Below are 14,144 nucleotides of genomic sequence, written 5' to 3'. Positions count from 1 at the left end.
TGAAATGGCTCAGGCGTTTGGATGCCTATAGAAGACAGACAGACATTCACTTTTATAATATAGAATAGCAGAGTTACCCGCCTTCACACTGGTCTATTTGTTTGTTGTTTGTAGTTAAAATCTTAATTTCCTACTGATATGAAGCCAACATATCCAATAAAATCCAAGTGCAGGCTTCCTTTTTGGAGACAAGACTGGTCTGAAAGGGGTTAAATTTATGAGAATGCTGAAATCCATGGGTTTGGTACCGTTGGGAGATTTCAGCACATCGGGCAGCAGCCATGCGCTTTGCCACAGGAGTCTTTCGTCTAAGTGCAGGGATCTTTTTTGGAGGCATGACTGGTATGAAAGGGTTTCAATTTATAAGATTGCTCAAATCCAGTATAGGTACACTTAGTTTACAGCGAGTAAGACGTCAAGTAAAGAAAAATGGCTTGGTTGTTATGGAAACCTGGTCTAAAACTGTGTGTATGTGAGGCTAAGAATGGAGGATCTGCGAGCTTCTATTGGCTAATACAGGTCATGTGATATGGAGGAAGGTCCTTGATGTGGAAGCCAGTGGTGTCATATTTGGTTTTGATATTATGTAGAGAACGGTAGGTCCTAGAGAGCTGAAACCTGTTCTAAAACCTTCGGAAGCGCATGATTTACTTATGTGCCAAATTTGGTGCTGATTAGTCCATCTGTTAGCCGTGCATAAACATGCAACAGAAATTCATATATTATATATATATATATATATATATATATATATATATGATAGATAGAGAAATTAAAAGATAATAAACCTGTGTAAGTTGCAAGTAACCAAACTCCTTGTAGAAGTCCGCTCCGAACTTGCTGGTAGGGAGATCCCAGAATGCACAGCGTCTTCCCACAACCCCCCAGGGCAGCGTATAGCGCCAGACCGCAGATGTGACTAAAATAGTGATTAACTCGCGTGTAGGCTGCAGCAGTATCAATACTCAGCATTATCTGTACATGAAAACTGTACATTAAACAGGGCAGCATGTTCACTATACACAACTGCTGTATTAATGCTGTAGACCGTGCTCTTTTAGTCAGTCAGAGCCACAAGGTCTTGTGGTCTGATGCTGCATACTGCTGTGGGAAAATCATTCCGAGATTCCCATACCAAGTACAGTAGTTCAGACCCAACTCGGATCGTTTTCATACTGGCTGCGTGACAGAGATTTGTTTTAATGGTTTTATTTAAAAAAATAAAATTATTTTTTGGGTGCTAATGATTTTCCAATTACAACATTCCTGTTGATAGGTACTCTTTAAAGCCATAACTACTGCATTGTAGCCATTAATATGAAAAATTGCAAGTAAAATTATATTGTTGCATTGACCAATAGAAAAAGACTAATGTCAAAGTGAAAACCTCTACAAGATGATCAAGATTCATTAGTTATAAGTAAAATATTTGTCCACCCTTTAACACTATAGCCTAAATACAGTGCTGAGAAAAGTATTTGCTCCTCACCCGATTTTTTTATTTTTGCTAATTTGTCACATTTAAAAGTTTTAGATCATCCAACTAATCTTAATACAAGATGCAGACAACACTAATGAACACGAAAGGCAGCTTTTAAATGCTTATTCCATTAATTGAGGATAAAGAATTAACCCTTTCAAGACAGAGTTCATTTTGGCCTTCAGGACCAGACCCATTTTTTCAAATCTGACATGTGTTAGTTTATGTGGTAATAACTCTGGAATGCTTTTGCCTATCCAAGCAATTCTGAGAATGTTTTCTCGTGACATATTGCACTTTATATTAGTGGAAAAATTTGGTCAATAAATTCATTGCTTATTTGTGAAAAACACCAAAATTTAGAGAAAATGTGCAAAAATTATGATTTTTCTCATTTTAAATGTATCTGCTTGTAAAACAGATAGTAATACCACACAAAATAGTTACTATTTCACATATTCCATATGTCTACTTTATATTTGCATAGTTTTTTGTACATTTTATTTTTCTAGGACGTTACAAGGCTTAGTACTTTACCAGCAATTTCTCACATTTTCAAGAAAATTTCAAAAGGCGATTTTTTTGGACCAGTTTAATTCTAAAGCGGCTTTGAGGGCAATATGTACTAGATAGACCCCATCAATCACCCCATATTAAAAACTGCACCCCTCAAAGTATTCAAAACAGCATTCAGAAAGTCTCTTAACCCTTTAGGCGTTTCACATGATTTAAAGCAATGTAGAGGGGAAATTGACAAATTATTTTTTTTTTGCTGCAATTCATTTGTAATACATTTTTTTCTGTAACACAGAAGGCTTTACCAGACGCAACACAATATTTATTGCCCAGATTCTGCAGTTTTTAGAAATATCCCACATGTGGCCCTAGTGTGATAATGGACTGAAATACCGGCCTCAGAAGCAAAGGAGCACCTAGTGGATTTTGTGGCCTCCTTTTTTTAGAATATATTTTAGGCACCATGTCGGGTTTGAAGAGGTCTTGTAGTGGCAAAACAGTGGAAATCCCCCAAAAGTGAAACGGTTTTGGAAACTGCACCCCTCAAGGAATTTATCTAGGGGTATAGTTAGCATCTTGACCCCACAGGTCTTCTGTTATATTTATTGGAGTTTGCCTGTGAAAGTGAAAATCTACTTTTTTTCGAAAAAAAAAAAAAAATACAAATATTTGCAAGGAATAAATAATAAAAAGCACCCCAAAACTTGTAAAGCTACTTCTCCCGATTACAGCAATACCCCATATGTGGTACTAAACGGCTGTTTGGACCCACGGCAAAGCTCAGAAGGGAAGAAGCGCCATTTGGATTTTGAAGCGCAGATTTTGCTGGATTGGTTTTCAGTGCCATGTCGCGTTTGCAATGTCCTGGAGGGAGCAAAACGGTGGAAACCCCCAAAAAGAGACCCCATTTTGTAAACTACACCCCTCAAGGAATTTTTCTAGGGGTATAGTTAGCAATTTGACCCCACAGTTTTTTTTGCTGAATTTAGTGGAATTAGGCCGTGAAAATGAAAATCTACTTTTTTCTGAAAAAACATAGAAATGTTTAATTTTTACAATGAATAAAGGAGAAAAATCACCCCAAAATTTGTAAAGCAATTTGTCCTGATTACAGCAATACGCCATATGTGGTAATAAACTGCTGTTTGGACCCACGGCAAGACTCAGAAGGGAAGGAACAATATTTTGGCTTTTGGAGCTCAAATTTAGCTGGAATGGTTTTTGGGTGTCATGTCGCATTTGCAAAGCCCCTGAGGTACCAAAACAGTGGAAACCTCCCAAAAGTCCCTTTAGGGGACTGGAACGAGCGATGATTAGGTCGCTGGTACAATACACTGCAGTACTAATGTATTGCAGTATAATATCATTTTTACAGGCTCCTGTAACAGCACGATCGCCGTTCCTGTCCATTAGTCCCGGGTGTCAGCTGTAATACACAGCGGACACCTGCAGAATATGGCGCGGGCGCAGTGCATCAGCCCGCTCCATATATAACCCCCCGCACCACGACATGCTATTAAGTCGTGGTGCACGAAGGCGTTAATGCGCAGCGGATGGTGCAAAGTGAAAATTAAAATTTTCCACTGATATGCCATTTTAATGCACAATATGTGGTGCCCAGTTTGTGCCACTGAAGACAAATACCTCATACAATGTTGAACGGGTTCTCCCGGATATAAAATATCATATATGTGGACGTAAGCTGGTGTTTGGGCACGCTGTTGGGCTCAGAAGCGAGGGAGTGCCATTTGGCTTTTGGAGCACAGATTTTGCTTGGTAACTGTTCTGTTTGGGGTTTTGCTGTTATTTCAGTTTATGATGTGGGGGTATGTGTAAATTGGGCAGAGTACATCAGGACATAATAAGAGGGTAAATAAATAATAATCCGCAGATATGTGGCCAATGTCGCACTGATAAATGTCGCCCGATCTTATCAGCTTTTGGACACTGCACAATTTCAGTCACTATATTCTGAGAGCCAGAACTTTTTTTATTTTTTCTTCACCAGAGCCGTGTGAGGACTTATTTGTGGCGGGACAATCTGTAGTTTTCATTGGTACCATTTTAGGGTACATGTGATTTTTTGATCACTTTTTATTAGATTTTTTTGGCAAGCAAAGTGTTTTTTGTCTTTTTTTTACACTTTTCACCGTGCGCTATAAATGACATTTTACTTTATTCTGCGGGTCGATACGATTACGGCGATACCAGATGTATATAGTTTTTTTTATGTTTTGTGGCATTTGCGCAATAAAATCACTTTTTGATAAAATTATTTATTTTTTGTGTCACCATATTCTGAGAGCCATAACTTTTTTATTTTTCAGTCAAAAAAGCTGTGTAAGGGCTTGTTTTTTGCGGGACGGGTTGTTGTTTTTATTGGTTCTATTTTAGGGTACATGCGACTTTTTGATCACTTTTTATTCTATATTTTTGGAGGGTTGATGACCAAAAAAAGTGATTCTGACATTGTTTAATTATTTTTTTTGCGCTGTTCACCGTGCGGGAAAAATAATATTATAGTTTTATAGTTTGGGTCGTTATGAACGCGGTGATACCAAATATGTGTACATTGTTTTTGTAACTTTTATAACTTGTTTTTACACTTTTATAAAACATTTTTATTACTTTATTTTTTACTTGAAGACTGGCAGCACTGATCGCTGCTATAATACATTACACTACCTAGGTGACGCGGAGAGTCACACTGACAGGAAGCTTATGTGGACCGGCCTCCGGCTGGTTCTCATAGGCTGCTGTGCATGGCAGACTCGGGGGCCGTTGTATGGCCTCCGGTTCTGCCTTATAACGGACTGCAGCACCCGCAATCGGTCCCCGGGAAAGTTTGTTGTAGCAACAAACTTTCCAGTTTGTTGGGCTGGGTTCACACTACCTATTTTCAGACGTAAGCGAGGCGTATTATGCCTTGTTTTACGTCTGAAAATAGGGCTACAATACGTCGGCAAACATCTGCCCATTCATTTGAATGGGTTTGCTGACGTACTGTGCAGACGACCTGTCATTTACGCGTCGTCGTTTGACAGCTGTCAAACCGACGACGCGTAAATTGACTACCTCGGCAAAGAAGTGCAGGACACTTCTTTGCAACGTAATTTGAGGCGTTCTTCATTGAAGCCAATGAAGAGCAGCTCAAGATTACGGCCGTCAAAGACGCCTCGCAAAATGCGAGGAGCTTTTGCGTCTGAAACTACGCAGCTGTTTTCTCCTGAAAACAGTCTGTCTTTTCAAACGTAAGACAGTTCTTGTGTGCACATACCCTTGTAGTAACAAACTTTCCAGTTCGTTGCTACAACAAACTTTCCCTGCGATCACATGACCGGAACCTGAACAAATTAGGTCCCGGTCATGTCTCCGGGACCAGAGACAGGGGTTAACAGCGCGATCCAGGTGTCAGCGCTACTCGGAGACAACCGGATCGCGTTTTTAACACCCACCGTGAATTAACGTCGGCACTGCACAGAGCCCAGCAAGCGCCGACGTGAATTTACTGTGGGCGGTCGGGAAGCGGTTAAAATACACCACCGCTTCCCGGCCGCAGCCCTTTTTCAGATTTTCATTTTCGTTTTTCCTCCCCACCTTCCAAATGCCATTATGTCTTTATTTTTCCATCGATATAGTATTATGAGGGCTTGATTTTTGCGGGACGAGTTGTAGTTTTTCGTTGCACCATTTATTTTGCCATATCATGTACTAGGAAACAGGAAAAAAATTATTTGTGGGGTAGAAAATGAAAAAAAAACAGCGATTCCTCCATGGTTTTTTGCGCGCCGTCTTTACGGAATTCACTGTGGAATTAAAACGGCATGTTAACTTTATTGTCTGGGTCAATACGATTACGGCGATTGCAAATATATATAGTTTTTTCTATAATTTACTACTTTTACAAGTAAAAACCTAAGTGTAAAAAAGAACATTTATTTTGTGTCGCCAAATTCCGAGAGCCACAACTTTTTTATTTTTCCGTCGATTAAGTGGTATGAGGGATTATTTTTTGCGGGATAAGCTGTAGTTTTTAATAATACCATTTTGGTGTAAATGCGACGGTTTGATCACTTTTTATTACATTTTTTGTGGGAGATTAGGCGATCAAAAAATAGAGATTCTGGCGTTTACAATTTATTTTTTTTAACGGCGTTCACCGTGCAGGTTAAATAATGATATATTGTAATAGTTCAGATTTTTAGGCTGGGTTCACACTACCTATTTTCAGGCGTAAACGAGGCGTATTATGCCTCGATTTACGCCTGAAAATACGGCTACAATACGTCGGCAAACATCTGTCCATTCATTTGAATGGGTTTGCCGACGTACTGTGCCTACGACCTGTCATTTCCGTGTCGTCTGACAGCTGTCAAACGACGACGTGTAAAATTACTGCCTCGTCAAAGAAGTGCAGGACACTTCTTTGAAACGTAATTTGAGCCGTTTTTCATTGAATTCAATGAAGAACAGCTGAAATGTTCGGCCCTCAAAGACATGTCGCATAATGCGAGGAGGAGCTTTTACGTCTGAAACGACGCAGCTGTTTTCTCCTGAAAACAATCTGTCTTTTCAGACGTAAAAGGCAGCTAGCGTGTGCCCATACCTTTACGGACGCGGTGATACCAATTGTGTTTATTTATTTATTTTTTTACTATGCTCTAGGGGGAAAAGGGTTTTTTTTTTGAACTTTTAATATTTTTTTTAATTTAATTCATTTTTACTTTTTTTTTATTAGTCCCCCTAGGGGACTTCAACCAGCGATCGTTAGATAGCTTGCACGATATACTGCAACACTAATGTACATTAGAAAAAGTAATTATTCTGTATGCAGTAAGCTCCATGTGCTACTGGCTGTAGGTAGGTAGAATCTTCACTTTAATAGTGTTTGTCCCCCCCCCCCCCCCACTAAATTAGAAGGTCATCTTACTCTTACTAAAAGCAATTTCTGTACAAACAAAAAATATATATATTGGCTCTGTATCTAAAAACACAGTACTCCCACAATAAGCACTGTATACATGTGCAAACTTGTATACAGTGCTTGTATACAAACCTGTTTACAAACTTGTAACAGGCGGTGTTAATCTATGGGTTTTTCACATATAAAATATGCACATATTAGAATAACTTGGGCTACAGTTATTCATTTTGTTTATGGTAGTGCGGCAAAAGTGAAAAATAGCCATTTAAAGCCAGGTTTATGATTAACGTCCTGGACTGGCCAAGTCAGATGCTAAACATTAATCAAACTGAAGATTTCTGGCTGAAGAACTTTTAAATCAAGGTCCCCAAGAACACTTTCACAAAGTCAAATGGGGAAAATGTGCTAGAGCCCAACAGGTGAAAAGCTCAGGCTGTGTTTACACGTTGCGGTCAAAATGCTTGGTTTTGCAAAAATTGCAGCAAAAATAAAAAGGTAAAACCATGCAATTTCTCTGCAATTTTCAACAAACTGACCACGACATGTAAACACAGCCTTATAGAGGCCTATTCACACAAATTGAAGCAGTAATTGCTGACAAAGGTTTGTAAAATGTGAGGTTACAATTTTATGTATTTGATTTTGTTTTTACTTGTAATGAATGTTGGTCACATAATGTTTTGTTTTTTTACACTAGTTAGCAAAATAAAGTCTAAGTCTTGGATTCAATGTGATCAAACAATATGAATTTATTTAAAAAAAAAAAAAAAAAAAAAAAAAGGACATTCAAGTATATTTTCCCTTCAACTTTGTTTATTGATGTACTAAACAAGGAAAAAATACAAAGGGTTCAAACACAAAATAAAAACACATACAGCCTGTTAAATACTAAACAGAATATATATTATATTTAACAGATGTGTTAAGTCATACAGTACAAGTTCAAATAAACACCAGTCTCACATTTTACCAAGTGCTCTGAGAAACACTGCAAAGTGAGGAATAATTTTCATGCTCTTTTACCAATGCTAGATATATTATTAAATAGTATGATTGTAAATATGTGTCTGAATACTGCAAAACATTATTATAGGTTAATCTATAAATATATCAAATACTTAAAGCTGCTTTGAGAAAAGTAACTATAAGGATGGCCATGCCACAGTTTAGAGAAGTCTGTGAAAATATAATATAAGGGGGAGGGGGAGCCTGAAAAGGAGCATGAAAACTTGCCTGAACACTTTGTCACGCACTTTTCACAGTATATGTACTGAACTACCATAAAAAAACAAAACATATTTATATATATATATATCTATATAAAACAGAAAAAAAAAAAAAAATTGCAGATGCAAGTCATATACACGTATGTAATGCATAGCACACACACTGCTTGGCCTTAGAGGAACATTTACATTTCTGCACATAAAAAAAAAATGCTTCACTTCATACCTGTAGAAGGCACCTAACCCTCCATTTAATTGTGAACCCTACTTTTAATTGCTTTCATATATAACCATCACAATCTTTCTGAAGTGGTTTACGAATAATGTGAATTTAATTTTCCAAAGCATATACAAAATAAATCCAGTTACTCTCATACAATACACAAATAAATTATCACAAGTGTACAAGCTAATGGTATCCAGACTATATGTGATACAAATAATAAAAAAGGAACAAATTAATGCATATTTCAAGTTTTCAGGACCAACATAAAAATATGGTGCTTACGTAACAATATAGTTACGGTACATACACAACTAAAAATACAGATACAGAAATGTCTTATCACTTTGCCTAACAAAAAAAACACAAAAGTTTAGTTAACTTAAATTTGAGATCCCCAGCAGCAAAAGGATGTGTACAATCTACCAGCAAGTCCCTCCAAGAAGCTGCAGACATCATCATGGCTAGGTTTATTTTTCCTCTACTTTTAAATGATTATAGGATAATATGTACAATACATAAAAGCTCAGGTGCTAGCTTTAAACAGAATCACATTTCTTAAAGGACAAAATTGTGCCACTTTGTAGGTTGGCAATGCCAACTTCTCTTACACAAAATTATAAATTGTATAAATAAAACTAAATCAAATTTTCAAACAATACTTCAAGTACATCACTAAACACCATGAGCTCCTTCTGAAGGGAATGATTTAGGAAGAACAGATTTTTTTTGACAACTTAATTGTTCTACCAGCTCATTTATACTTTGATGTTTTCTTTTTATCCTATTTGTTTTAAAATTACAAACGGATGTGAGCAATTACAGAATAACCAGGATGACCAACAGGAAAATTACATTATTAGAACCAAACAATAGCAATGTTTGATCATTGATACAAAATGCTAACAAAAAGTAAAAGGGAATAAAAATAAAAAACAAGAAAATGCACCCTTTTGTTTTTTTTAAGTCACTTCGTTCCCAACCAGTAGTAATGCAGTAGCCTTCTTAACAAAAATACTGATCACACACACAAATATCCTGGCAAGTTTAAAAAGTTCACAAGGTTGTCACATGAAGTAGATTTTGCAAAGTATTCAAGTCAAAATAGTTTGTTCCAGGACCAGTAAAAAGTTTGTTCAAATTTTTTTATTTTACTTTTTTATAAAAATAGATGCTTTTTCTCATTTGAAACCCACATCAAAGAGGCTCTCTCTTTGGCAAGGTACTACTTTATGAAAAGTCCGCAGTAATCTTACAATAGGCTTTATTAGAACTGAGGCCACCCTTGCCCCTAAACCTAAATAATAGTTACAACATAAAGCTTTACACTTTACAAAGAAAAAAAAATGTAAAATAAAGTTTTTCAAGAACTGCAATAACACAAAAAAATTATTACAGCACGAAAACAAAAATCCATTGAAACGCAAAGCTTTTTTTGTCCTTTTAAACACACAGGATCAAAGGCAATAATGTAAAAACAAAATAACGTTTTTTCCCATTGCAGAAATATTAAAAGGCCCCAACAATTGAAGGCATTAGAATGCAATGGGACAGGTAAAAACCCTGTTACCTAACGTCTATATTCAAACATAAAACATAAGAAATTGAAAGACCAGTAATAACAAAATCTCACAGATGCTAAGGTTGCTAAACCACGTCTAACTTTGCCTACCTCACCCCCACACACTGTGTGTAAGAACGATCAAAGTAGAAAGTTTGTCAACTTGCCTTTGATGCTTGTGTGTGTTAACAGGAGTGAGGATAACTTGTTAAGCTTTGTGCGTTTTGCTTGTTTTGAAAGACACCTGCAAAACTCTGTCACCAAGGCGATACCCATTAAGACTGGCTATAGCCATTGCTGCCTCATCGTAGTTTGTCATAGTCACAAAACCAAAGCCCTTGCATTTGTTTGTGTTGAAGTCACGGATGACTTTAACGTTGGTGACCGCTCCAAAGGGGCCAAACATCTGCCACAAGATGCTCTCATCTGCGTCGGGTGCCAAGTTGTATACAAATATGCACCATCCAGTGCCAGCGTGTCCAGGGAAGTTTATACCAGCTAAGCTGGTCATACCGTCGATGGTCATTGGCGAGAATCTACTATAAAACAAAGCAAAAGATAACTTGTTAGCGATGCCTGCTAGTAACCTGCATAATTAGAAAAAGCTAAAGCGTAAAAAAAACACAAAAAAAACGGGAACGACTTTAGAAACATGCAAAAAATAACACTATACAACCAAAACGGAAATTAAAGCAGCTCATGCAAAATATTACAATACATTCTATACAAAGATCGTATCACAGTGAATTATACAAGAAAAGTAATTGGGTGATAATATGCCAAATGGAAAGAGGAGAATAAAAATGAAGATGTAAGTTCCAAGCTACAAAAAAAAATTAGTGTACTAGCTTGTGTAATTCTTTTAATTATTTTTAATTTTAACCAGAGGACCATTATACCTTTCTATTGCCTCTAGTTTTTCTTTGTTTACTTTTCACACTTGTCATCTAGTAAACTTCGTAAGGTAAACTTATACCCACATGTACCGTTTCCTGCTATGGAGGCAATTCTCTTCTACATACAGAATCACCATTTTAGTTACAATATAAACACACTTATTGGCAATTTAACCAAATTCTTCTGTATTTTGAATATATCATTAACTGTGCCAGACCATGCTTAAGTTATAATTAAGTTAAATGCTTTCTGTTGGAATCCAACCCTATTATCCTAAGTTGAAGGATATACAGAGTGGAGATACTCATGCAGATGGACCCTGTGTAAATACATTCATTCATATGGAAAATGAATGACAAACCTAGCTCTAGAAGAAAATGGTAATTTTTACCTATGGATTTACATTATGCTACATTGAATATAAAGACGACTTCCTTTACTGTGAGCAATGACATTACATGCCAGTCATTTCAAGAAAACTTTCTACAGTGTAAAATAAAACGTTTTTACAAAACTTTGCCTAAACCTGGTCAATACTGCCATGTTAAGAAAGCCACGAAAGTAAACGTTCTTACCATGACCACATTGAAAAAACTTAAGTGCATTGCCTAAGTTTTTTTATTTATTTTTTAAAAAGTGAATTAGCAGCATCATTTATTGACTTCTCTAGCAACAGAGGTGTAATCGAATATGATCCATGCAACAGTCAATTTAGTATTTAACAAAACAGATTGAGGATAATGGGTAGTTTATTTACGTTTATTTGTATGAAATGGAATACTAACACAGACAAGGAAGAGAAGAAAAAAAAAAGCCAATATGGATGTTAAAATTAACACATGGATCAATGTTCAATGAAATGAAAAGGAAAAACGAAGTCCGATCCAAATTTAATTTGCTATCTAACAATGACAGCAATGGTGAAAAAGGTAGTTTTCAGTTACAAGCGAACACAGACGTGAATACACGAAAACAAAAAACCGTGCAAAAGGACAAGCCCATAATTGAATAAAATAATCTGCAGGAGTTTACCTCTTTATTCCTCCATAAGCCATATTGAGCAAATTGTCCAACCTGCAAAACACATTTGGCAGTTTGTTCAGTCTTGGCACAAACTGCCCCTTTAAAAAGGAGTGGAGCATTAGCCCTGACCAACAAATGTTTCCAAATACAAGTGGCATTCTAATATTAACTGTCCTATGAATACTAGTCTGATAGAAGTTTTTAAAAAAAAAAATCTGTTATGTTCCCACCACTTTTAGACAATTGAGTCAATAAATGTTTTGTCGACCCAGTCTGCATCCCCACTCAAACCTATAGAACAGTTGTAGAAAGAGAATCACACAATAATAGAGACCTCTGTTTACTCCGTTAATTTCTACTAAGGTAAACAAAAGCACCAATTGTGCAGACCACCAACCATAGAACAGTCAGCTGTTGCAAAAGACCCCAAAAAAATGTACCTGCAATTAGCTCAAACCATAGTTTGACTTTTTTGTCAACAACATAAAATGACAATGGAAGCTACAGAGCAAAAATCAAATAAATAAAAATCAGGGGACCTTCCCATGTCATGATCAAGTTTGTAACTTTTTGGAAAAGGATTAAACCATGACTTTCCATGAAGTTGAATATACATCCAACATGTTAGATATTTTAATGATGATAGGGCTAACTCTAAAGGTGTTCTAAATGGAAGGATGAAAAACAAAAATGTGTGCACTGTGTAATAGTGCTTGAATACTACCCAATTGTTTCTTAATGTTTTTATTAACCACTTCCAGCTTCGGCCACCTTCGACCTTCCTGACAGAACCTCATTTTTCAAATCTGACATGTTTCACTTTATGTGATAATAACTTCGGAATGCTTTCACCTATCCAAGCGCTTCAAGATTGTTTTCTCGTGACACATTGGACTTTGTTACTGGCAAAATTTACTCAATACATTCAGTATTTAATTGTGAAAAACCCCAAAATTTAGTGAAAAATTGAATTTTTCTAAATTTAAATGTATCTGCTTGTAAGACAGGAAGTTATACCACACAAAATTGTTGCTAATTCAAATCCCCCATATGTCTACTTTAGATTGGCATAGTTTTTTGAATAACATTTTATTTTTCTAGGACGTTACAAGGCTTAGAACTTTAGCTGCAATTTCCAACATTTTCAAGAAAATTTTAAAGGGCAATTTTTACAAGGGCCAGTTCAGTCGTGCTTTGAGGGCCTTATATAATATAAACCCCCAATAAGTCACCCCATTTTAAAAACTTCACCCCTCAAAGTATTCAATCACAGGAATTAAAGCAAATTAGAGGTGAAATGCACAAATGACATATTTTTTTGTTGCAGAAATTCATTTTTAATAAAAAAAACACAGAAGGTTTTACCAGAGAAACGCAACTCAATATATATTGCCCAGGTTCTGCATTTGTAAATTATCTAGGGGTATAGTGAGCATTTTGACCACACAGGTTTTTTGCAGTAATTATTGGAAGTAGGCCGTGAAAATTAAAATCTGCATTCTTTCAAACAAAATATAGTTTAGCTAATTCCCATTTCCACAAGGACTAAAGGAGAAAAAGCACCACCACATTTGTAAAGCAATTTCTCCAGAGTAAAACAATACCCCACATGTGGTCCTAAATGGCTGCTTGGAAACACGGCAGGGCTCAGAACGGAAAGAGCGCCATTTGGCTTTTGGAGCTCAAAATTAGCAGGAATGGTTTGCGGAGGCCATGTCACATTTGCAAAGCCCCCAAAAGGACAAAACAGTGGGAACCTCACACAAGTGACCCCATTTTGGAAACTACACCCCTTGAGGAATTCATCTACGGGTATAGTGAGCATTTTGACCCCACAGGGGTTTTATAGATTTTATTAGAATTGGGCAGTGAAAATAAAAACAATCCTTTTTCTTCAATAAGACGTAGCTTTAGCTCAATATTTTTCATTTTCCCAATAAATAAAAGTAAAATATTAACCCCAACATTTGTAAAGCAACTTCTCCAGAGTATGGCAATACCCCATATGTGGTCAAAAACGGCTGTTTGGGCACACGGCAAGGAACAGAAGAGAAGAGGCGGCATTTGGCTTTTGGAGTACAGATTTTGCTGAAATAATTTCTTGGAACCATGTCGCTTTTGCAAAGCCCCTAAGGTACCAGTACAGTGGAAACTCCCAAAAAGTGACTCCATTCACGAAACTATTCCCCTTGAAGAATTCATCTAGGGGTGTAGTGAGCATTTTGACCCCACAGATGTTTCATAGGTTATTAGGATTGGGCAGTGAAAATAAAAAAAAAATCCTTTTTCTTCAA

At 36.6% G+C, this 14,144-nt stretch overlaps 1 protein-coding gene across 14 annotated transcripts in view; it reads right to left on the bottom strand.

Moving 5' to 3' along the window:
- Positions 1-8,240: 8,240 nt before the first annotated feature.
- The window catches only part of ELAVL2 (ELAV like RNA binding protein 2), a 193,455-nt gene continuing 187,551 nt past the window's right edge, over positions 8,241-14,144 (bottom strand). For 11 of the 14 annotated variants that reach the window (XM_075826285.1, XM_075826264.1, XM_075826294.1 and 8 more), the window contains 2 exons: positions 11,860-11,901; positions 8,241-10,469 (listed from right to left, as the gene is read on the bottom strand). In XM_075826285.1, the coding sequence (XP_075682400.1) occupies positions 10,139-10,469; positions 11,860-11,901 (373 nt within the window). In that variant the 3' untranslated portion in view covers positions 8,241-10,138. The remainder of the gene's footprint in view (positions 10,470-11,859; positions 11,902-14,144) is intronic. The other 3 variants (XM_075826347.1, XM_075826371.1, XM_075826363.1) reach the window with 1 other exon arrangement.

The sequence above is a fragment of the Rhinoderma darwinii genome, chromosome 1 (genome assembly GCF_050947455.1).
Source record: "Rhinoderma darwinii isolate aRhiDar2 chromosome 1, aRhiDar2.hap1, whole genome shotgun sequence".
Classification (NCBI taxonomy): Eukaryota; Metazoa; Chordata; class Amphibia; order Anura; family Rhinodermatidae; genus Rhinoderma; species Rhinoderma darwinii.
This window is presented reverse-complemented; position numbering and strand designations above follow the sequence as displayed.